This window comes from Paramormyrops kingsleyae, chromosome 10 (assembly GCF_048594095.1).
Source record: "Paramormyrops kingsleyae isolate MSU_618 chromosome 10, PKINGS_0.4, whole genome shotgun sequence".
Lineage (NCBI taxonomy): Eukaryota > Metazoa > Chordata > Actinopteri > Osteoglossiformes > Mormyridae > Paramormyrops > Paramormyrops kingsleyae.
This window is the reverse complement of record NC_132806.1, coordinates 19,526,092-19,550,598: the sequence shown is the minus strand read 5'-3', so window position 1 is coordinate 19,550,598 and position 24,507 is coordinate 19,526,092. Positions and strand designations below refer to the sequence as shown.

The following is a 24,507-nucleotide window of genomic DNA, read 5'->3' as shown; positions in this document are numbered from 1 at the left end:
CATATGGATGTGGATGTATTACTGATACTTTTATTCAGTATATATAACAAAGTATATATAATAAAAACTGTAATAAAGCATGAAAGGAGATGAAAGACGAAGAGACAAAGTTTGAAGCGAATGGGAATGGGGGTTATGATAGTCAACAAACCAAAAACAGATAACACACGCTGTATGATCTCCTGATTCATACCTACGTGTTGCCCACATTCTCCAACCCAACAAGCACAGACAGGCTAAGGGCCCCCTTCCATCACCCCCCCCTCCACCCATATCAAGACACTACATCAGCTCTGTTCACAAGTCTTCTCATCATGTTCAGTTGTCTTCACATTGCCAAGTAGTCTAAACTCAATAACCAGCAATACGACTCTCAGCAAAAAATAGGATGCACATTTTGACCATAGAGCATTTTCCAAAACAAAACTGGCTGCAGTGTAACAAAACACATGTTGCTACTGGCTAGTAATACCTAGGTGTTATCATAATAAACTTTCTTTCTCTCTCTCTCTCTCTCTCTCTCTCTCTCAGGAAAGATGCTATCATGTACACACAGTTGTGCTATCCAGATGTCATAAAATACACACACAGCTGCTTCAACAAAAGACTGAGGGAAAATATGGCTGGCTGGATTTTTTTTATCATAAGAAAAACATGACACTTCACACAGACAGTAGAAGCAAACATGGGAACAGTGTTTATAGATGGAATGAAAAAACAGGCGAGAGATGTAGCGAGGGAGATAGATATTAACAGAGGAAGATGTATGCGGGAGGTAGGGAATGATTTAGAGATGAATGAAAAGAGATAAATTGTTGTGCTATTATATAATCTGTATATAGAGCATGTCATTTTCATAATTTCAAATAACTCTTGCGTTTATTTTATTTTATTTTATAGACAGATTTTTTTACTGCCTGCATTGGTCTCTGACTCTGACGTTAGATAAGTTTAGTCTTGGCAAAATTCACCGTATGTACATCCCAGATGCAGGATGCCAAATATGAACTCATTTAAATTATCTGCCTATCAGAGAGAAGCGTGCAGATGCTGATAATCGCCTTGTTAGTGTTCTCTGAAACTGAGTCAGCATGGAGGGGAAAGACAATATTGTTTCTCATATTATTGCGTCATTTACACTGATCTCCCTCACTCCCAATAAACGTTAGTAATTAACGTCCTGTTTGTCTTTCATTAGAGCAATGACAACTAACAGGGAATGTTCTCAGAAATTTAGCTAGTATTATGTCACAAATTTGGCAGAGAACGTTCTTACCAAAACGTTAATGGAACGTTTTACATTTTAACAAAACCTTTGTTTATCTTAGCACGACAACGTTATTACATAAACATCCCTTTTATGTGAATCATGTTGGAATTATGGTTCCATAATAAAACATAGTCATAGTAGTGTTATATGTGTAAACTGGGAACACATCGTGTAGCCTTGAACCCCTAACCTTAATGGTGCTACCTGCTGCTCTACCATCCCATTTCTTCATTTATGCATTACTGTTTTTAGTAGTAGTAGTAGTAGTAGTTGGAGTAGTGGAATAATGTTCAAGGAACCAGGGTTGGGGCCATTCCGGAATCCATCCATCAATCAATTCCAGTCCAAATGAGGAAATGGACCTGGAGTTGGAATTTAAATCTCCCTGAAATTCGAATTCAATTCCAATTCTGTTCCCCATAGTTCTTTTTCCAATCCCGACTCCAGTTCCATTTCCCCATTTGGATTAGAACCCTGCAAGGAACAACAGGAAAACATGACACTTTGAGTGTTTCCATACCTTAATTACAACATTTAGTAAACGTTCCTTGAACAAAATATTGTTAGCTGGGTAGTACCGAGAGGCTGAGTATCAGAGACAAGGAGAAAGGGGAGGGGGGGAGGGTGCTATGATGGGGAGAAACACAAGACAGAGACTGAAGGAGTCAGAAGCAGAGAGTGCTGAAGAACACAACACAGAAAGGGTCAGAAATCACCCTAACAACCTTTTTCAAAAATAAGCTGTTTTCCTTTAATGACTTGAACATTGTATTATGGTTACTGTTAACAGCACGGTTCATCCCCTATCGACATAATTAATGATATTCTTTTTCACATTTACAATGAAGTGATTAATATTGTTACCACCAATATATAACATGACTGAGAAATACACACTTTTGCACACTTGCACAGACAATAAATAGGGCACAGATGGTGTAGCAGCAATAATAATTATCATCATTATACACACATATGCTGTATATTTTACTGTATATATTTTATGCTGTATATTGTATTATTTGTATGGGGGTTTTGGATTTGATTTGACAATTAGGATGTGACACACATTTAGTTCTACTCTACACTCCAAAACCAGGACTGACAATAAAGGTCCACATTGTAGAGCAATTTTATATTTCACCCAGATTCTCTTAGGTGGAACTGCAGACTACACATTTGATTAAATGTTGGAGATGTCATATACAGTATTTATATTTAAGGTGGTATGAATGCATTAAACTACTATATCCATATTGTAATTATATAAGTCTGTGCTACATTTGCTAACCCTTCCCCAATATTGCTTTTGTACAATCTAAGCATGTTGCAACTAGTAGGAGGCGCTGATATACTCTTTGGAGAAAGTCTCATCTGCTATACACTGACTCTCTAAAAATGTCCCCACAATGGTTTTACATTAACAGACAACGGAGGTCTCATGTCACCTGACAGAGAGTACATCATAAGCGACCTAGTGTCTAAGCTAGAGGTACAGACACCAAACATTGCATTCTAATGGGCTACTTGCATAAGTGTGGACGTACCACTGTGGAATCTACAGTACAGTACAAGTCAGCCTGATTGAAAGACCCCTTAATGTGGCACTCATCCTACACCTTCCATGATGTATTTCTGCTCATCACACACAAATCAGTCCGAAAATGCTAACTGGACGAAAGGTTTGTTAAATACACACAAATACTCTTTTAAAAAATGATGAGGGCAAATAAATAATAATGTAATAAATATGGGTGTTTCATCCATCTCAAAATTGGTACAAAATCCATTTAAAAAAAAGCTGTCTTGGAAAGTGGGTGGCTATTATATTTGTCCTTTTTCCCTCTGTGGAAATGAAGGCTGTGAACTCTGAACTGGGACCCTGTAGTGCTGCCTTTCAGCAAAGGCCCTTCTCTCTTTCTCAACCCAGCCACTAAAATGGGCTCCAGACATGGGATGAGAACTTCAGCCAAGTGAATGAATTATTATGCGGCAGGAGAAACTGCGTTACGCTGATGGCACAAAACGGCGTCCTTTGTATATTCTCCTGATAGGCTACCCCCGGGTGACAGGGCAGGGTCCAGTGAGAAGCACAAGCAACGAGCAGGGAATAAGAAACAGGAAGACATGAACAGAAGCGATTAAGGCCTGAATACTGGTACAATTGAAAAGATCTAAGGTCTAAGGTTACACAATTTGAGGTAATAAGGAACGCAAAACAAAAGACTTAACTGATCTAGATGAGAAGATAATACACTAAGAACATTTCGAAGGCCAATGTTCTTTTTTCTTTGTTACAGAACATATTAAAGGTGACATTTTGGGCCTTTTTGAAGAAAAGTTACTGAACACCAGGACCACATTAATTATTGCTCAGTTTACCTAGTCACTTGACTGAGGTCTGAAATACAAAATGCCGTAAAAATAAAAAAAAATAAAAATTAAACAACACAAAAAAGCAGCAGTATGGAGCAATATTTAGTTTAGTTCCAAAGTCCATTGTCCTGTGTGGATTTAAACCAGAGGAACGCTGGAACTTAAATTTGAAAAAAAATATATGTGATATCTTTGTTTCATTTTGGCTCAAAAAAGGTATAATCAGTGTTAGCTGGCTTAAAGCTTTTCATCAAGCAGCAAATAAGTATTTTGATGCAGCGCATGTCAATAAAGATTTACTACATCTGCCACTAATTCTGAGGCTTAACTTGGAAGATCCATTGCCATGCTACACAATTCCGTCCTTCATTTCCATTTAAAAAGTTCCGCTCAATGCACAGAATGAGTCTAATTAGATACACAACTTTGGTGGGGACGGTTGTCTGTGTGGGGTGGGGGTGTCACTCCTTTTATACATTTTACAATTTACAAAAGAGTGTAGGTAAAAGTGTTTGCCTAAACCCATTTCCTAAAACATGTAATTACCTTCTCCCTGAGTCCTGTCTTGGCTACACTTGGTTTGAGTGATTTAGTTTTAAATTCATTGAATTTCATGGCTATGCACACAAAAGAAGACCCTTCCTCATCACCCGGGTCTGCTGATCATTCTGAAACACTCACTGATAATGCATCATTACACAGGCTGAGTGATTTTACTACAAATTTGCAGCTTCTCTGCCCAATCAGAGAAACACCTTTCAAATGACTTAGGATGCTGGTGTAGGTTCCACCAAAATCTGGTGCTCCATCTTATAGAATCTACAAGATAAAGAACAAAACTGAAAGGACTAATGGCTTCTTCTCAGTCTCCATTTCATTGTGTTTTCATGTGTGCGCGTGTGTGTGCATGTGTGCGCGTGTGTGTGCATGTGTGTGTGTGTGTGTGTGTGTGTGTGTGTGGTGTTTCACTTTTATGTTCCAAGACAAAATCAGTTGAGAGGTTCATAGGAATATATTTCTTTCTTTCAGCACACGCACCTCGTCTTCGGCACAGACACACAGACATACTCTGCAGGCACCATTTTGTGAAATAACCAGCCAATCCGAGTGCTTCTAAGAGGCAGGAACACAACAAACAAACAGAAAATACTATAACACAAAAGAAACATTACATTTTAAAAAAAAAGGCAGCTTTTTTAACATGAACACAGTGAAGGCATTGCAAATATATATCTTAACATAGGCATAATGGCATAAAAAACAACTAAACATCTGACAAGGAATATATATCGGTATCTAAAATATATTTTACTCAATTTTAACAACAACAAAAAGCTTATTGTTACCTGTGTATATGTATGCGTGTTCAGAATTTATTTGCATCACAGTGTTTCAGAATCGCTGGACAAGTTCTGGGGATATAATTCTGTATTTAACCATTGTGTTTATTTGTGTGTGTGTGTGTGCGCCATTTAAAGTGCCTAACATTATCTAATATATTTCAAGATGGATTAGGTTGTGCGAAACTAAAAAACAAAGGCAATGGTGTTAATTACAAAATGACATTAAAAAAAAAAAAAAAAAAGTATGTGTTTAAGTCTGCTTGTGTGTGGTCCTGTGGAAGAAAGCCAATACTCTTCACTATTGGCATTCCTAGCACTGCCCGACCAAGTTAAAGGCCCTTTCAGTCAGGAAAAGAAAAGGAATCAGACAAAAACAAAACCAACAACCCAACAGGAAAAATAAAGATTCATTGACAGAGTCTGTGGCCGGCTGATGGATGCACATACTGAACAGAGAGAGAGACACACACACACGTTATTAATGACAGCCATGTGGGGATCATGTAGATGTCATTTTAAATTTGGTCACTTTAATAAAATTGATTCCTCAGAAAAAAAGGAAACCTGATCATTTTAACAATATGTGCCCATATGTGCGGATTTATTCATTGTATGGTGATACAATATTGAGGTCATTATTAATTTTCATCAAAACTCTGTTTTCACCATATTGAGCTTTGTGCTCTGCCCACATCACTTTTCCTCGGATTATCCATTCCCTCAGACCATTGCCATAATTTGACAAACGATTGTCAATCGGTTTGCAGGCACAAGATGCCAGTCTTCCTGCACCCTGTACCAGTGTGTGATACCAACCATGTGCTGTAGGGTGTTCCCCCGTATTGTAGGGTGTTCCCCCGTATTGTAGGGTGTTCCCCCGACATCAGGCTAGTCAAATTCTGCAAACTTCAGTCTTTCTCTGTGCAAACCCACACATTTAATTCCTCTCCACTTTTTGCCTGTTCACCAAGCACATCATTGCCGTTATTCAGTGGTCATGTTTTTCTCTGATTCACTCCTTCAGATTGGGAGAGGACATCAGCAACCTTGCCTTCCTTTTCGAGCGAGAACAGGAAATGACCATGTAGGATTGCTCTAAAATGGCTTTGAATTCTGATGACGTGACTTAAGGTATTTGGCAAGTGATTCTTTATATGGACTCCAGTTTCAGGACTGTGATTTACAAGGGCTATTCTACCTGTCCTGACCTGTTAAAGAGCAGCATTAGTTATACATGAGCCCGTGGCACCTACTGTACTCCAAACAGATCGATATGCCTTACAAACAGATCTGAGTAGTATCCCCCAGGTCGACGTTTGCATGAAGATCCATGACATAACATGAAAGGTTTCAAGACATATGAACGTGTGTTCCGTCGAACCACATGTCCACCATTCTGTTCCCCAGACCTTTCCGAACTTTGCCTGTAAAGCATTTCTAATTATACCATTAAGGGAAGGGGTGCCATGGCAACATGATCCGGTCTGGCAGCAGTTTTCAGAAAAGCTTTATGATGAGACTTGATAACACACACATATATATTTATTTAAGACTACTTGCTGTGGTGGCTTCAAGGTGGTTGGGTTAGGGGAGGTTTGTGTGACTTGTTTGTTTAAGCACGCACTCCGTCCACCTTAATGGTCCTTTCGGGTTTCCCCTGATCTCGCCGTTTCATCTCCATCACGTCACATGATTATTTTGTAGGCTGGACTCCTTTATTTCCACTGTGGCTGGGAGACACAATTTCAGCTCATCACCGTCGCAGAGACTCGCATCTGAAAGCAAGAGGTGGGTCAGGAGGGAGGTGAGTTGGGGTCGGTTATTCAATCCAGCTGCGTCTGGCATGAGTCTCACACTAGGAGGGCAGCTTAACCTCTACTAACCCCCACAGACCTCAATAACATAGCTTAGCTTATCATTTGCAAGGCAGACATATACATCCTTCAATGTCTGCAGACTGAATGAAAAAGATGAAAAATGTATTTATAATGGATATATTGGTCTATATTTTATAAACATGTAAAATAACTGTATGGTATAAAACAGGGATCCCCAACTGGGGACAATTTAATCTGGACCGTGCAATCAATCACCTACCCGCCCCATAACCCTAACCTTAACCCCCCCCCACCCCGGAACATTTTTTCAGGGGCAGTGGATCTTGGCTTTGTGCTGCTGATGGAATTTGGCTCTCAGGGAAAAATCACTGGGGACCCCTAGTATAACAGGACCCTTATGCATGCTTGATGTTTCACACTGAGTATTCTGTTTTTTATAGTGATTGTACTTGTTTGGGCAATTCCACACTAAGGTTTGCGGGATGTCACATCAATTACGCTGATAAAATGCTATGTAAATTAATATACAAATATGGAGGATTTGTTTATATTCAGAGGTTACATGAAAAGATATGCAAATTAACTCTTTGATAGTAAGTCTGTACATGCTCTGAGGCATTTTGTTTGCCAGTATGAGTGTAAATGCCACAACTATTTCACTGGAATTGCCCTTTTACATTGTGTCTATTGTACGATTTCCAGCTATCGCTGATCTTCTGATCTCATCCATCGCCCAGATGCTGACCTGCAGTTCTGCTGGTTAAGCCGCTTTCCTCGTCGCCTGCAGCTGTCCGAGGTTTGGCTGCAGTGACACTGGCAAGTCAGAGGGTCCAGCACCCGCCTTCTCCCAGAACAGGGCGTACACTGTGGCTCCGTGGTCGGAGGGGGGAGGCTGGGAAAACGCAGGGAGGGGATGAGTGGGGGGTCTGAGAAGCGCAGGGGGTACATTCTGGCTAAATCTGGAACTTAATCACAGCACTGAAATGGACCGTAATTGATCGAGTAGCGAGAGAGCGGCCCTTTTGAAAATTCCCCCTATTGAAAATCCATTAAAAAGCTTTGAAAGAGAAAGAAGGTTTTTTTTTTTTTTTTTTTTTTTTTTTAAGTGAGTTAATTGGGTGGGGGGGAAATCCATCTTTGCCTCTGCTAAGGCACTGGCGGTTGGGTGACAGAGGGAACATTTGAAGATCAAATTAGCCCGATTTCGCACCTGACAACCTTTCAGTTGGGGGGAGGGGTGAAAGGAGGATAGGGGCAGTAGCACCCCTATCCTAGAGTCACCAGCAAAAATGCAGGCTGGGGAATCACAACAAAGTAAAACGTCTAAAGACAGAGTAGGGTGGAGCCTATTGCATAAACATATAAATGCATGCAGGTAAACATGCAGCTGGAAAGGGTCGACCTGATTTACTACAGGAGGATAGAAAACAGCCCGAAATAACTTTATAAATGACCCACTTCTTTAAAGGAAAATCAAGAATAATGAGAGAAGCAAAGGTTTGCATGTCGAGCAATTAGTGTGCAAGAAAAATTGCGCGAATACTGCTGTAGAGACAGAAATGTCACTGTATGACTGAAAAAAAACTGTGGTGTTAATTAGGGTCAGACTTGGAAAAAAAATGACTAGTCAGCAAAGGGTAACAGAGAAGACAAGCAGCACCTCGCATGCATAATTAGTGTGCAGGAATCATTTGAGGGCAACTGACTTTCACCTAATATCTCTGGACCCATCTTAAACTAGTGTATAAAGATTAACAGATTTTCTACTCTTTACTGGTCAAACGTTATTTGAACTTTTTTATGCCACAACTCTAAAAATTGCTGTGGACAAAGACCTTCAGAAGTCAAAAGCTGTATAAAGCATATCCTCTTTCACAATGGATTTTGAGACGTTAAGTGAATGTCTGCAGCCCTCGTCACAGATATTTTAAGAAATCAACGTACGATGGTTTGATCTCTCCAATTTTCTTTAGCTTGGATTTGTCTCTTTCTCTCTTTCCCCCTTTCCTTGTTGGGCTCTGTTCCTGTCTTCAAAAAATAATTTAAAAAGCTACCTCATTCATCCTTTATGCAACAAGAATTTGCTTCTTCTTTTATGAGAAGAATCAATTTTGTATATAAACTACACTGTCTCCCGCTTTAGCTTAACGCACACAAGCTGGACAGAGTTTAAATGATAAGAGGAGGAGTTTTCAACCGTTAGCTTGGGACTCCCTCATAAAGAAAAAAAGAGAAAAGTCCTCCTCCCCCTATAATCTAATTACACAGCAAAGCAACCCCTGCCCCCCCCCCTGCATCCATAGGAGGCACAGCTTTCCATAACTTGTTGCTGCACTTGACCTCTATAAACTAGGAAAGTGTTTGTTTTGCAGGACTTTTAGCACAAGCAGAAAATAAACAAAAATATATAAATAAGCATAACCTGTTTGTGGCGCGATACCTGTAAAGATTTTCATGTTATGATATTACGTGACTGATGTGCAGCGCTTGGCATTTAGCTCATTTATATAAAGGTATCGGCGATCGATCTAGGATACGGCAGCTTGATTTACGATACACATCATATAATGGCTTCTAAGCTGAATGTGTCTCAACTCCCCTGAGGCACAGCGGAATCTTTGGCGGTATTCCAGCGTGAACTAAGCTGTGAAACCTTGTCACATTTGCCTAATAGTCAAATAGGAAAACTGTATTTTGTGTTCCGGCTTAAAGTAAAATGAACACAAAATGCTAAATACCTACAATACAAAGATCTCCAGAGCTTCTGGACTTTCTATAGAGACGACATTAACATAAGTACCGACCTTATTTCTGGAACATCATGTGACCTGGAGATTAGTCTGATTTCCCTTTCCCTAACCCTCTGAAACAGGAGAACTGGCTTTGCATTACTTTTGGAGAGAACTGAATGTTTAATAAGGCTTCATACATTTGCTGGTGAAATAAGTCATAAGAAATCTGATTGTAGAGAGCTACTCTTACACATTTTTCATATTTTATCACAGATATAAAAGGGGCCTTTCTGCTTGTCTTTGTTGGAAAAACCGTGGTTTATGCAATAAAAAATGTTAAATTCATGAAACACCATAGGACTCAAACCTGGGATTTACACAAAAGCCTAAAACGGAGTCCAACAGTAACATTCTGTTTTGAGAGACTGAGAAGTATGGCACAATGGCTCACACACACAGATCTGTGTCTGGCTCCACAAAAACAAAAACAGTATGCAGAAACATCTAGACTATCTCCAGGGCCCATAAGCCCCTGACTGTGCCTGGCGTAAGGGCCGCCATGCCGCGGCTCCTCTGAGCACCAGAGGAGACAAGCATCTCCCCGGGTTCACTGAGGCATGGCGGGAGGGGCTGTCCCGCGGGACGGAGGCTCTTAAGAAGCACCGCTGGGCGCCTGGGCACACGCGTGCGTCACCACGCTACACAGACAATGAATGTACCTGGTAGGGACAGTGTGAAGGTCTTTTTTTAGTCTGGAAGGGAAAAGAAAGACAAGATCAGTTGGCACGCTGACAGCAGGCAAAATGAGAGGGCAGACAGAACTAAAAAGCTGATGTATCAGGCAAACAAAGGCTGTGTACACCTTGTCCTGTCACTCTGTCTTAAAGGTAACAGTCTTTAAGGTAACACCTAGTCAGGAACAGGCAGAAAAATTACCATGATGCCTGTAATACTGTGAAGGGCTACATTTCAGTTTCGGATACAGATGCTCCCCAGGTTATTATGGTTCACATTACGATATTTTGACATTACGATAGGTATTCCAACTCCACTCTGTTTTTCACTTTCAGTACATTATTAAATAAATTACATGAGATATGCAACACCTTATTATACAATAGGCTTAATGATTTAGCCCAACTGTAGGCTAATGTAAATGTTCTAAGCTTGTTTAAAGTATGCTAGGCTATGCTATGATGGTTGTTAGGTTAGGTGTACTGTTTTAAAATGCATTTTTGCATTATGATAGGTTTATCGGAACATTACCCCATCGTAACCTGGGGAGCATCTGTATTTACTGAGAGAGAGCAGCTGTCCATTGGTTTAAGCAAGTAAAATGTATGAGCATCGTGAATGTACATGAGTTTGGGGATAGTGTGTGTTTGTGTGTCTGTGTGTGCTCACCTGCACTCACACTGGCTGTGCTCGGTGAATGGCATCTGCACCAGTTCATGCTTTGTGTATGTGGTCTTCATCAGCTGTGGGGGTGGGGGGGGGGGAAGCGGTGGAAAAGGTACACCATGATAACAATATGTCACATGTCAAGGGCAATCAGCCGCATGGCAGTCACCAGCGCGTACAGGAATGATGGGCACTGTGATTCAGCAAACTGACTTCCTCCCTTGGGGGCGAGTATGTGCTGGAAGATAAGCCTTAGTTCCTGCCCCCCCCCCCTTAGTGCTCTCTGGCGCCACAACGGAGGTACACATGGATGTGCATCGATGCATGTGCGTACCCATGTCTGCGTCTGCATTGCATGCGTCCATACCTCCATGGTGAGCGTGTAGGTGTGCAAGGGCACACACTCCAGAGTCTCGTCGGAGCAGCATCCACCGCAGCGGTGCAGCACTACGCAGGAGGGCAGGAAGAGGTGCTGCGTCTCCCATGGGAACTCCCTCCAGACCTCCACTAGGGTCTCCCGGGGCTGGCACCTGCTCCGGCTGTACACCTCCAGCCACTTCAGCACTGCGGATGAAAAGTTGCACGACCCGTGTTTTGTTTTCTCGGGCACGTGGAGACAGAGGTATCATACGCGAATGCACCAGGCACACGCAGGGCCGGCGACACCTTCTCAGCGCACTTAAGCAAAGCTATACTTGGGAGGCCCCCTACCAAAAATCTGATGATCATTTCACTTCCTAAGCACTGCAGGTAATTCAGGAGCCCGAGGCGGCCACAATTCTGCCCGCACATAAATATTTGAATTTGATGTGTATGATTTTATTTCTTTATCATTTTTAATTTTGTAAAATTATTCTTACATATAAATAAAATATATAAATATATATTTTTTCATGACTTTGTCTAGGCTCCCTTGTGCCAATCGGGCCCTAGGTAGCTGCCTAATTCACCTATAGCTGGACCTGGCTGTACACATGCACATACACTCACCCTGCACCAACAGTGCCAATTACCTGAGTATAGGCACCAAAGCCAAACTTGCTAACTAATTATGGGGAGACAGCTCAGTGGGGGACTCTTACCAGATGGCCAGTCCACATTCCCCGCCCCCCCCCCACCCCGATGGCCAGTCCTCACTCCCCGCCCCCCCGATGGCCAGTACGACGTGCCGTACTTCACATACCCAGTCCTGTGACGGCACTTCAGCCCCACTATTCGAGATTACAGCATGACACACCCAGCCCCCTCGGTCAACACACACAGAAAGACTCTACGCAGCACATACATACACATTACATATCATCTACTACTGCAAACATGCACAGTCATAATTCACCATAAGCACACATTCAACACATAGGTTATACACTTTCTGTAACATAAATTTGCAATGTGAAATGCAACCTGCTGCCCAAAATACACACACACACACACACACACACACCCACACACGCACAGACACACACACATACATACATACATACATACCCACAGACACACACACACACAGATCTGTCTATCACAGTCACCAGTAAACATACAGCCAAACTCAGTGTGACATAAGCCAGATCATTACCTGCACATGCCTGTATCCCGGACAGACCTGCCCTCACCAGCCATAACATTTGCCAGGACAGCATCAAGTAACAGATACCCATACTAACCCTAACCATGTACACCCAATGTTCATTTTATTTACCTTGCACTTTGTGCATTGTCTTCACACTTCTCGTGCTCTGCAGTTTTGTGCAAATCTATCTGTGCTCTTAATGTTTAGGGTTGTCACTATTAATTATATTATCAATCAAGTAATCTACCGATTAATCAAGTAATCTACCGATTAATCAAGTAATCTACCGATTAATCAAGTAATTGTTTCTTATACATATGATACACACACACCTAGTCGTCTAATGTTTGCCACCGCCGCTTTTACACGAGCTCTGCAGGCACTCTCTCAGCCAATCATAAGCATTTTCATCCTTGCTCCTGGACTCTCATAGACACTGTGGCACATTTGTGAGAAATGAGTGAGATGGGGAAATGCAAACAAGAGGTGGTCACCAAAAGACATTCACCTTCTGCTGCATAGAAAGAAGAGATATTGAGCAATAGCAAGCAATTAGTCTGTACTGCTCTGTGTCCATTGGCATGACTTGCCACACCACCAGCTTACGGGACACACACTTTTGTTAGATCAACTGTATTTGGCTATAGCTTATTTTGGGTAAATTTTCAACTTCTTTCTTTGTTTTATAAATATGAGAATAGGGCAGCATGGTTAGCACTCTTGCGGGACCCTGAGCTATGTTTGTGGAGTTTGCATGTTCTCCCCATGTCGTGTTGGGGTTTCATCCATTTTTTCTGGTTTCCCTCCAGAGTCCAAAAACATGGTAAAGTGAATTGGAGTTACCAAATAGTGTGAGTGTGCTCTGTGATGGATTGGTGTCCCATCCTGGGTTATTCCATACCTTGTAACTAGCTTCTGGAATACGCTTCAAACCCCATGATCTTGCACAGAAAAAGCAGGTATAGAAAATGGATGGAAATATTTATCGCAATGTGAACTTTTCCAGTACATATAATGGCTAATAATTAATTAGTTACTGTGAAAGATGATGTGGCTTTTAGCGGCAATTATCTTGAGATACAAGAGTCGTAGAAAGTAAATTAACCAAAATAATAATAAGTAAAAATGATGACAAAGATGGGCTAGGCTACCCCAAGAGGCCAAATGACGCGTAACTTATAGTTATTCAAGGCTAACCACATATTATCGGGTGAGTCCATGGATCTCTTCGTTTAAGATGTCATTGTATTGCAGTTCCGGTGTTGCGATATTAAAGTTCTGCAATGGTTGCATTTTCATTCATTTTTAATGTGAAGTGCTACCACACAGCTGAGCCCTTTCCTCTCACTATTCTGGACCCTCATCCGCTATGCTTGGTCTTCCTTCCGGCATATTGCTGAGTGATCAAGATGGTCAATTTTAAATGGGCACTTCTTTAAGAACAAGCAATCGGCGTTATTCGATCAATCATGACTGCTTTATGTATGTTATTCTGTTATTAAACTAAAATATGTCTGCTCATCCATCTATCTGTACCTCACCAGAACTTGCATTCAGACGATGACATCATTTGGGTCACATTATGCATGTTAAATTACAGTCTCTCTCACACACACACACACACACACACACCCCAAAATCATCACCATTACCTTCCCTGGATCTGTGACTTTCGGCAGGCTGCCAGTGGGCCAGCTGGAAGACAGGAAAACGGCGAACAAATGTCAAGTACGGAAAGGCCGGACAATGACAGTGCGAGAGAGAGAGAGAGAGAGAGAGAAGGAGACTGAGAGCAGACTCTCGCTCCAACATCTCCATTATCTCAAAATGTCAGACAACATTCTGCAATGCAGGACACAGTGACCAGGTACACCAGTGATATAGGCCTTGAGCACGCCAGTCAGAGAACCTCGGCTCAAAATGGCGTGGATAAGAATACAAAGAGCCAAGGAGGGCACACACTCTGTGCTGCAGGCTTTGATGAATGGAGGTTGAGCAAGAAATGTACCCTAGATAACAGAAAAGGATGGCTTGAAGGGAAGGGGGGACACAAAATAAACAAGGGGGGAAGGCAATACATTTTACCGATGCTATGATTCTAAAATAGCATTTGCTGACACGTCCGAATGAATACAAAGAGGATGAAACCCAGTAATCTTTATTGGAGCACCACGGTGCAGGGAATGACTGCTGCCATAAATTTATATTTTTCATTATAACAGAATGCTTCGTTCATCGCTCTCTGTCACAGACACAAATATATGCACAGGTGTAAGAAGGTTTTGGGGTCAGAGCACAGGCCCAGCCGGCACCGCTGGAGAAGTCAGGGTCCAACGGCGATATTATAGTGTGCTCACTAAAGAATTCAAACCTATGAGCTTTGAAAGACAGCCACCATAAAAAAAGGTACGCCAGATTATTATTAAAGAATTCATATTACTTCAAAAAAGGCATTTTCAAAAATCATGGCCCTTTTCAGATTCCAAGCATATAACTGTCAAATTTAGCACAGAACAAAGGCCATATTCAAAATATATGAGAATATGATCCGCAATAAGAAAAAACTGAATACATTTAATCTCTTGCCTGCTTCATCAAAGTTCAGAAATTGTACAGCAATACGTTATTACCTCTAGTCCTTTCTGTAGAATGTGTGACAATAAATGGCAATGAATGAATGTGTGTGAGTGACACCACACACAGACATACAGACACACATGCACACACGCACGCACACATTCAGCATAGCCACTAAGTCCAGGAGGCCGTTACCTGGGGAATGCAGACTTTGCCCCTTGTTCTCTACCCCCAGCATTTCTGCTTTTGCCCAGGCTGTGAGTAAATGCACACGTCCCTAGTTCCTATAAATGTGTAAGTCGTGCAAGCAGAATGCGAGCTCTGTACGCCAGGGCTGTACAGGACTTCACGCTATGAGGTGTCTCTGAATGCAAATATATAAATAGCCTTATTGTAGTGAGTATGTAATCTGCATGCTATTCATGTGCATGCACTCATTTTCAGTAGTCACAGATTTTTTACTGCATCTTTCCTTCTCCTCCACACCATACCATCCATCCCCCCCTTACCCCTACATAACCTCCATATTGATCGTTGTGAGAGCCACGCGTCTTCCTGGAACGTGTGCAAAAACCTGCTGAAAATACATGCGGTTATGGAAGGCCTATTTGCGCAAAAATGGGACGTCTATATCCAGTTCGGCATTCCTGTAAGTGTTACACGGATCACGGTGCTTTTCAGTACTCCACAAATCTGAGGGCTGCTACTTTGCTTTACCCTCCAAATGCTTGGCCCTCAGCTAAAAAAGCAGTCACATGCTGTTAGCTTACAAGTAAAACAACTAGACGTACACCTTGCCTTTTATCTTGCAAAAACTGGCAGGAATGCAGGCCGCTTTGCTATCTCTAGGCCCACAGACAAATGCATGGCGACACACATATGAAAAGGTATACAACCAGCCCTCATGGGGCATACTTAGACACAGACGGGTGCACAAACACACAAGAAAGATCTACGCCGGCACATTTCCAGCCGGCGCAATGCACACGCTCCGTGGTACGAGCAGGAACTGTGTCCTAGGTCAACTTGTGAAGGCCTGGAAAAGGATGAGGCGAATGGGGAACGTGGTTTTGCTTAATATGAAAGATTATAGTGCAACATTACTCAACCAAAGCTTCAATCAAACAATCTCCTCAAGCTGGAGGAGTAGATACAGGCCATGCAGACTGAACTGTAAACAGCGCTGCTAAATCTGAGGGCAAATGGTTACACTGGGCACACTTAAAATAATAAATACCCTGCTGCATGACATAGTTTAACTAATATTTATCGTAATGAAATTCAAAACTATCACAGGAAACATGCATCACAGAATTATATGCTGGCTCTGACAAGTGATTATGCTTTTTAAATTGAATTTCCTGCATGCTGATGTGGAAAAGACCTCATCCTATGATGTTATATACTAAGACGCACTGCGGTCAACAAAGTCAATGAAAACAATGGCTACTCATTGTAGCCACCGCAGTCTGCCCACCATTCAGCTGTATTGATCACTTCTTACATGCCTGGTGTGTTTAGCATGTAGGCAGGCACTGCCAAGAGTCACTGTGTGTCCGATCGGCAGGGTCCTCGCATATCTCTGTATGCACTGTGTGTTCCAGTACCCAGTTCTGTCCAAAATTCTACATGGCACCCTTGTGTTGTAATCTGAGGGAAGAGTCACACCCTCCCATCGCACCAAGGGAGTTGTGCAAGCCAGCCTTGGATGCCAGGAGGAACACAAGGCTGGCACTGCAACATATACGAAGAGCATTCACCCACACAAAGCAACTATCAGTGAGTAGACACACATCTTCATTTATGGCCCCTATAATTACATTAAACCAATAACTCCCACAGGCTATCACATAAGAGAATAAAGAATATCCTCAATTTAACTTCATATTCAGAGAACTCCTCCTTCCATTTATGTTTAGCAATGACATTACAATGACAAAAAACACTGTTCTGGAGAAAAAGGCAGTGATTTAGTAGAGGTATACAGTAGAACAGATTTAGAGGAAGATTTAGATGAGATTTACTTGCATGTTCCAAGAAAACAATCCTGATTGTAATCTTAAACATTCTAACTCGGTTTTCATGACTGTATGTGTATTTAATCTTGGTAGAGAGGTAATGTCTTAAATTTAAACAATTAAAGTGATGTCCCATACATTTTGTTCATCATCAGACAATTCAACATGCATTGTACTTGAACGGAAGAGTGTGTTTTATATCACTGACTACTTTTCAATGTGTACTGTAAGTCTGTAAACAATATAGGTGTTAATCTTTGGCCTCAAGGCGATTCGATTCAATTATGATTATTTTCAGAAGGACTGAATGCATTGGAAATCTTTCATTTCTACCACAATTCGATTAATTGATTATTCTTATTCAGAACTTTTTATTTTAACTTCACTGAAAAAAATTCACAAATACGACTATGGGAACTTAGGTACATATTAAGAATGGTATATAAAATAGATTATCAGAACATTAAACAGTGACAAATCAGTGCAAATTGTCAAAAAGGTCAATTACTGAACTGTACAGAAGAAAAAAACAATGTAAACATTGCCAAACACATGAAGGAAGCGCTACTTGATTGGCTGCTTTCACCAACAATAACTAGTGGTGCACCGATGTGGAAACTTGCTGAGCTTGCCTGCACAGATTAGCGGAATAGGGCTATGTTGTTTTTTTTATCCTATGGAAAATGAAGGATCAGTCTCCAGGTCTGATTTAATAATGAATTATATACATGTTGCAGGCCGGTACGTTGAGGCCTAAGTGATGTAGGAGCCGACGAAATCCCTCATGCTTACAGAAAACGGCTGATCATCCAGGGCAATTATCTCCATTATGTTAGTAGTTGTGTCTTCACCTCTGGTGCTGCTAACTTTGAATACAGACGCTCCTCTACTTACGAATGAGATACGTTCCGAACGGCCGTTCATAACTTGAAATGTTCGTAAGTCGTTATTCAACATCATTTTAAGGGTATACACAAGTACAAAGCACTAGGATGCTGGGAGTACGCACACTAAGCTGCTAAGGCGGAATTAGCGCAGAAAAAAAAATTATGTTGTGGACAGGAAACAGGAGCCCAACGAACACAATTTGGACTTACAGTCCTCTTCATTCGTATGTCTGTAAGTTGAAAGTTGGTAAGTAGAGGAGTGTCTGTACTTAAGTCTAAATAACGGCTGGCAATATCAGCCAAAACTGACACATCAGACTGATTCGTTAAAAGAGTTCGGCATATCAGCCGATACCGATTTCTTAACCGATATATCATACATTAAACTACTCTTTACTTAGCCACCCACTTAGCTACCTCAGGTGTTTTGACCATTGCTACTGTAGCAAGCAAAATGTAACCGTTACAGAGTGATCTGCACTACAAAACAGGGTTGAGTGTTCCAAGAGCATCACAACGCAGATTGAGTAACGCTTCCTTTATGGATATTAATGTGCTTTTCCCTGGACATCCTATGCTTTGAAAACTCTTGTGACGGCTACTGCCCTGTGCACCTTTCAACAACATTTCAGCAGGAGAGCGTGCGCAACCTGGAAGTAAGAGCATCTTTAAGGATTTTCCCGATTATAATAGATTTTAACCAATTCTGACATTACAGATCGATGCACCTTAATCAATTTATCACAATGCATCGATGCATCTTTACACCCACAGAAGACAATAAACCTGTGTTCTATAATTCATAAAACATGACTGTATGTGTAGATCTTCATACAGTAGTCGATTTATGTCCATTGAGTCCATATCCAAAAAAATCATCTCCCTGTACTCTAATTACTCAGGGTTTGTAATCTCAGTTTTTTCTACAAATGCTTGGTAAAGAGCGGTTGGCAAGTGCTGATGGGCAACTTTATTAAACTGGTGGTTTCGTACCTCAATTCATAAATAGGAGGAAAATACATGAAACATGCATTTTTACTTCCATATGATGTAGGGAGCGGTGGATGTGGGCAGCGGTGGCTTAATGGTTAGGGAAGCGCACTTGTAATTAAAAGACTGCAGGTTCGAATCTCTGACCAGCAAGGTGCCACTGAGGTACCTTGAGCAAGGTACCGCCCCCAAGCACTGCTCCCTGGGTGCTGAATTAGTTGCCCCCTGCTATGTCACATAGTCACACATGGGTTAAATGCAGAGGACACATTTCGTTCGTTGTCAACGATGACCACTGATCATTAAATTGATTTAAATTATCTTAAATACAGACAGCAGTAGTAAAACAAAAAAACTGCCTCAGTTAATACCCAGATGCATAATCAGGCGTAAATTCAAACCAGGCAGCAACATCAAGCACAACTATCAAGCACATGACTTACAGGAATAGCAATCCCTGATCAGCTTGAGTAACCGTTTATGTACAGTTAGGTTTACATTTGCCATGATTTTATCAAATGAAAAATGCCACAGTGATGCAAATGTATTCAGCAGAATTCTGCAAGAGGCATCATCCTACAGAATCAGCCTTTACATGCAGCTGTCACTAACTGACATGGAAGTACAAAGAGGACCACTGTAATTAACTCTAATGAATGACGGGTCTTATGGTACCAGCAATACTACACAAAGTCAAGCGTAGTTCACATCAGCTGGACTAAAATCTCCAGGAATATGGGAGCTTAAGACAGATAACCCCTAACCCAGCCCTAAGATCCCCTTACTCATAACAGGCAAGTAAACTGCTATATTTAAACATCTTACAATTATTACATTTTCAAAAGCTTTCTATTATATCCTTTATGACACATAAAGTGTATTACATGCTCCAGTATAAATGAAAAAAGCTCCGTCTCACTGTCTCCTCAATCCAATTGAAAATCTTTTGGTTTGTGATCTGCTTTTATTACATTGTCAAAGCAGATAAACACTAAAAGTATGTCAATGCAGTGCCAGGTACTTGGTAATAGGTATACAAGATTTTGTAAGTGCTTTAACTAGCTTCAGCTCATTTACAGATGCTACTGAGATACAGTTAAATAATACTTATCCTACAATCAATCAACAATTATTTTACTTAGATTGGGCTGCAGAGAATCGTGAACATTTCAGTTTTTCTGTACATAGTGCCCAGTAATAGTATAAACAGATCACCAAATAAAGTTAACGCAGATGTTTTATATGAGTATAAGTAAGGACTTAGACTGCAACAACACATGCATCTTCAAAGTTTAACAGATCTATTCAATAATTATATCAATTACTAACCTATGTGGCATGTGCCCTGTACTCTTTGAGGCTAAATTGCTGTGCCTCACTAGCTACCCAGAATGACAAATATTGCATGTGTCTGCATCAGACACTTTATTCTCATGAGACCTTGTCATTTTCAGATGTGCTACAATGCAAATATTCTTCTACAATCCAGAATTCTTGCCAAAATGTTACTACGGAATGTTGTTTTGTAAACAGTGTGAAAGCTGCAGAAAAAATTACTTAAATTCTGTTTTGTTCACGGGGCACAAAGTTTTCTGTGCATGAACATATTAAATCATGATGGGACCTAGAAGACATTCAAACTCCACACAGGCAAACCTGAGACAGGATTTGTGTAAATAAAAGACTCCATAATGATAATTAACCAAATGTGTGTCTATATTCCTGTACTTTAACCAAAACATTTAATTAGCAGACTTGGACAGTGTATACAGACAACACCACCAGCACAATACTATAGTTTAGGAGCGCACCATGAAAATGACATTTTCCTAACACTCCTCATCCACCATACAATGACAACCAATATGAAAAACCTATATTCAAGAAATTAGCATACAAGACACTGAAAGGAACCACAGAATGTCCATTCTACTCATCAACTACAGTTGCCTATACAGCTCTGTAGACAAGATGACTATCTAGTATCTATAAGAAACCAGTAACGTACTATACTAGTCCCTACTCCAGTTTGAATGACGTGCACCCTTATCCCCGTTGGTGTATATATGCATACCTCCTAAGCACTGAAGGTCTAAACTCCAAGAGCAATAAGAACTAGAAATGTATCTGTACATGAATTGCATTTGTTTTATTTAAAAAGAGAAATAAATAGATTAAAATAAGTTGTGCGTAAGGGTGCCTGCAAGTAACATGATAACAATAACATGCCTCTTAATAGGCCGATGCATTTCCTGTTACCACAATAAAAAACACACACAAAATAAAAATAATACCAGAACAAAACCTGAATTTTTGTTGAGCTAGAAAAGAAACGCGTGATGTATTTTATCCGGCTTTAAAGAGCGTCTCGCTTAATCCCGCTCCCAAAAAGAATCCATTCAAATGTAAAGTAAGCAAATGCATTGTAGCGATAGAACAATCTATAACTTCAGTTCAGCAAAGATACTGCCTGGGGTTAAGAATCACTTTCCCCGCTTAACACCATCTTCTTTAGCAGTAAACCCTAGACATTACAGATCGTCTGTCTGCGCCGCTCTCTCCGCCAGAAATTAACGAGCTCCAAACGTGAAAGAAAATAAAACCCGATCATTTATAAATAGATGGGAGAAAAATCGTGTATAAGAGCCTTTAATTAGAATGCAAGGCACAGCAAAGTGAGAGCTGGTGGTCAGCCAAAGCGGATCGCCCTGACGGTAATTTTAAGAGCTTACAACTCGCATTATAATGAGACGTGCGCGTCCCCCCGCCTCGCCTCGCGCGCCAGGCATCAATCACGGCGCCGCTGCCCTGAGGAGCGCAAAGGACTCCTCTGGCACTTTCCGTGCCTCATTGCACAAGACAGCCCACAGCTGCTTAAACACATCCAGCCAACAAGACTGAACCCCACAAACTGATAAACCACAGCTGAATGACACGGATATACTCTCCCCACATTGCCACACATATATTATAGCTGAATTGGCCGTGAAGAGTTTTGGTTTGCCCGAGATATGCCGTGTCCCCGAGCCAGTGTATGATGGTAACTGGATTATATAAGGGTTTTACTTTTATTGTTCCAACTGAATAATCTGGGTATGTCAGTTACTGGAAAGCACTCTAAATCAGGACATAACCAGAAAAACATCTTACATTTCTAATTTTGTTATAGAAATATGACCAATTTTGAAATAGCAGCTCATAAACACGAAATATTGCATAACCTCCATGAAGATTAATCCCACCCGAGAGAAGAAATATTACTTTATCAACCAAATATAATTACGACAAGAGCAAACAAATGATAGGGACAGCCATAATGAGTAACTAACAAGAGTTTAGTTTTTCCATACAAAGCATATACAGTACGGTCGCAGACGTGATATCACCAGACTGAACGGTTTAAAAGGAGTTTTTTTTTAAATACAACGCCAATGGGGTTCTTGCCGACAAAACAGTAGACTGCATGTTCTTGAAAGAAAGACGGTAGACGTAAATAAAATTTATGTGAATTTAGCGATTGTCTGGAGGGAGATAATAGGGATCAGTTATCGCCCTGTGGTCACGTACACCACCGGCTCCGTTCTGTATTTGTTACAAAGTACATGTCAGTCACTGGCAGTCCCAGCATTGTGCGCTTACGTTGAACATGGCAATAAAGGCATATGGCCGTATTCTGGAGCCAATGCACTTTTAAGGAGGGAAATAAACCGATGGTGGCTATGTCAATGACCGGTGGGGTATAAACATGAAGACCATAAAACCCGAAAATATTAACAAGCCATTTATCGTGATATGGAGCTAGCCAGCTACATCGAAACAGTACTGTTTAATAACATGTTATTTCAGAAGTTGCCAACCTAAACAAAATACAAATAAATGATTACATTATTTCCAGGTGCCAATCCAGGTTGGGAGTTGAAGACGGCGCTTTTGCATTTAAGTATAAAATGTATATTTTAATTACATACCTTGGCATAAGACGTGGGCATTCTGGTAACCAAGACGAACTGAAACATTCCTAGAATAACTTGAAGCTTAATCCCCATTGTTAATGTTTCCAAAAAAGGACACCAAGTGAAACCCTTTCCGTAAATTAACTTCTTCGTTTGTTGTCCTTTCTTCTTTATTCCTCCTTATTAAAATTTATGAGCAACTATACGTATAGGCTATGGTTAAAGCCATAACATCCATCGCAGCAGGGATTAACCGGAGGATAAAATTTCCAAACCGCGGCATGTACTCACAGCCTCTATCATACCACATTGCACACACAAATGATAAGCCCGCATTAATTTATGTTCCACTTTAAAATGTGTCCTGTCAAACGCGCAGTTAATTTCATTCAGCGTAAAACAGCCCCGATGCTATTACATCGTTTCCGTTTTAGTACCATGCCGAAAAACATTTTTCTACCCAAACGAGCGGTATTCCGGTATCCACCTATAGCCTTTTTCAGAAGTCAAAGGGTTATCTTTACGAATTACTGCGCGTAGTTGTATTTACACTTATGGAATAAGGAGGAGTTCTGGATATCTGAGGAGCGAATTTAATTCTAGCGAGGTAGCTAGGCATAAATGACCGAGGACGCGTCAAAGGTCACTGAACAGTATAAACAATACGAGATTTATTTTCCCAAAATTGAATTCGATTAAAATCCGTGGCAATTGGTTTGAATGATGTAGTTATTCCAGGCGTATATCTTCCTTGATCCTCCTCAATAAACCGGTTCCGGCTATGAATCCACTCCGGGTAGCTAGCAAATTTAAGGGCAGATCAGAGTTGAGACCCCTGCCTCAATTTGCGCTCTACCGGGCATCAAGGATTTACAGTTTCTTCCTTAAAGCGCAAACTTCTCCACGTTTTAGATGACTGGGGTGGTATTTTTTTAACTGTACGCCCGATGAGTAGGAATACTTGAAATGAGAAAGTCGATTCCTCAAAAATGTCATGCAATTTTATTTTGCCCTCTGGAACAAAAATAAAAGCGTGCGGCAAGTAAAAAACCGCACATCGGCCGTCCGTCTTATTTTTGGTATTGAAGAAAAGCACTCCAGGCTTAGTAGTTACAGGTATACCAGTGCCCTCAACCTGTTCGCCGGTCAGTTATTCTCACTGCACTTTCGCTTCTCTTTCCTTCTCGTATTTTCTCTTAATTAGGTGGTTTAGACGAAGGGAGGCGGATGAAGTGGGCGGTTGGTGCGTATCTGAAAACCTGAGTCCGGTTTATAAGTCGCCTTTCCTCCTGTGTGTCTCAATTAGACTGCCGGTGTTTCACCTCCCGCTGCTTTAAACACACCTACAGCGCTCGCATTAACGAGCTAAAGCAAACAGAAGCTCGTGTGTCACTGGTATTTATTAACAGGAAAACACACCATGCTTAAAACGGTTATCCTATTATCATAATATTCCAGGCAGTGTCTCTGAAAGACAGACATTCTGTAAGAAAACATTTTAAAATACTTTCTACAACATTTTTAAATACTTTTTACAACATTTTAAAATCCA

At 40.9% G+C, this 24,507-nt stretch overlaps 1 protein-coding gene across 3 annotated transcripts; it reads right to left on the bottom strand.

The window, feature by feature from the left end:
- Window positions 1–1,996: 1,996 nt before the first annotated feature.
- On the bottom strand, window positions 1,997–24,275 carry vegfba (vascular endothelial growth factor Ba). 3 transcript variants are annotated; one of them, XM_023811505.2, is made up of 8 exons: window positions 22,971–24,275; window positions 14,183–14,225; window positions 11,328–11,524; window positions 10,964–11,037; window positions 10,279–10,311; window positions 8,772–8,855; window positions 7,573–7,719; window positions 1,997–6,764 (listed from the first exon to the last, which is right to left on the bottom strand). In XM_023811505.2, the coding sequence occupies exons 1-8, from the start codon at window positions 23,046–23,048 to the stop codon at window positions 6,743–6,745; spliced, it is 678 nt and encodes a 225-aa protein (XP_023667273.1). In that variant the 5' UTR covers window positions 23,049–24,275; the 3' UTR covers window positions 1,997–6,742. The 3 variants fall into 3 exon arrangements, with proteins under 3 accessions (XP_023667273.1, XP_023667272.1, XP_023667274.1); XM_023811504.2 differs by lacking the exon at window positions 22,971–24,275 and having other exon boundaries at window positions 14,183–22,934; XM_023811506.2 differs by lacking the exons at window positions 8,772–8,855; window positions 22,971–24,275 and having other exon boundaries at window positions 14,183–22,939.
- Between the last annotated feature and the right edge of the window lie 232 nt (window positions 24,276–24,507).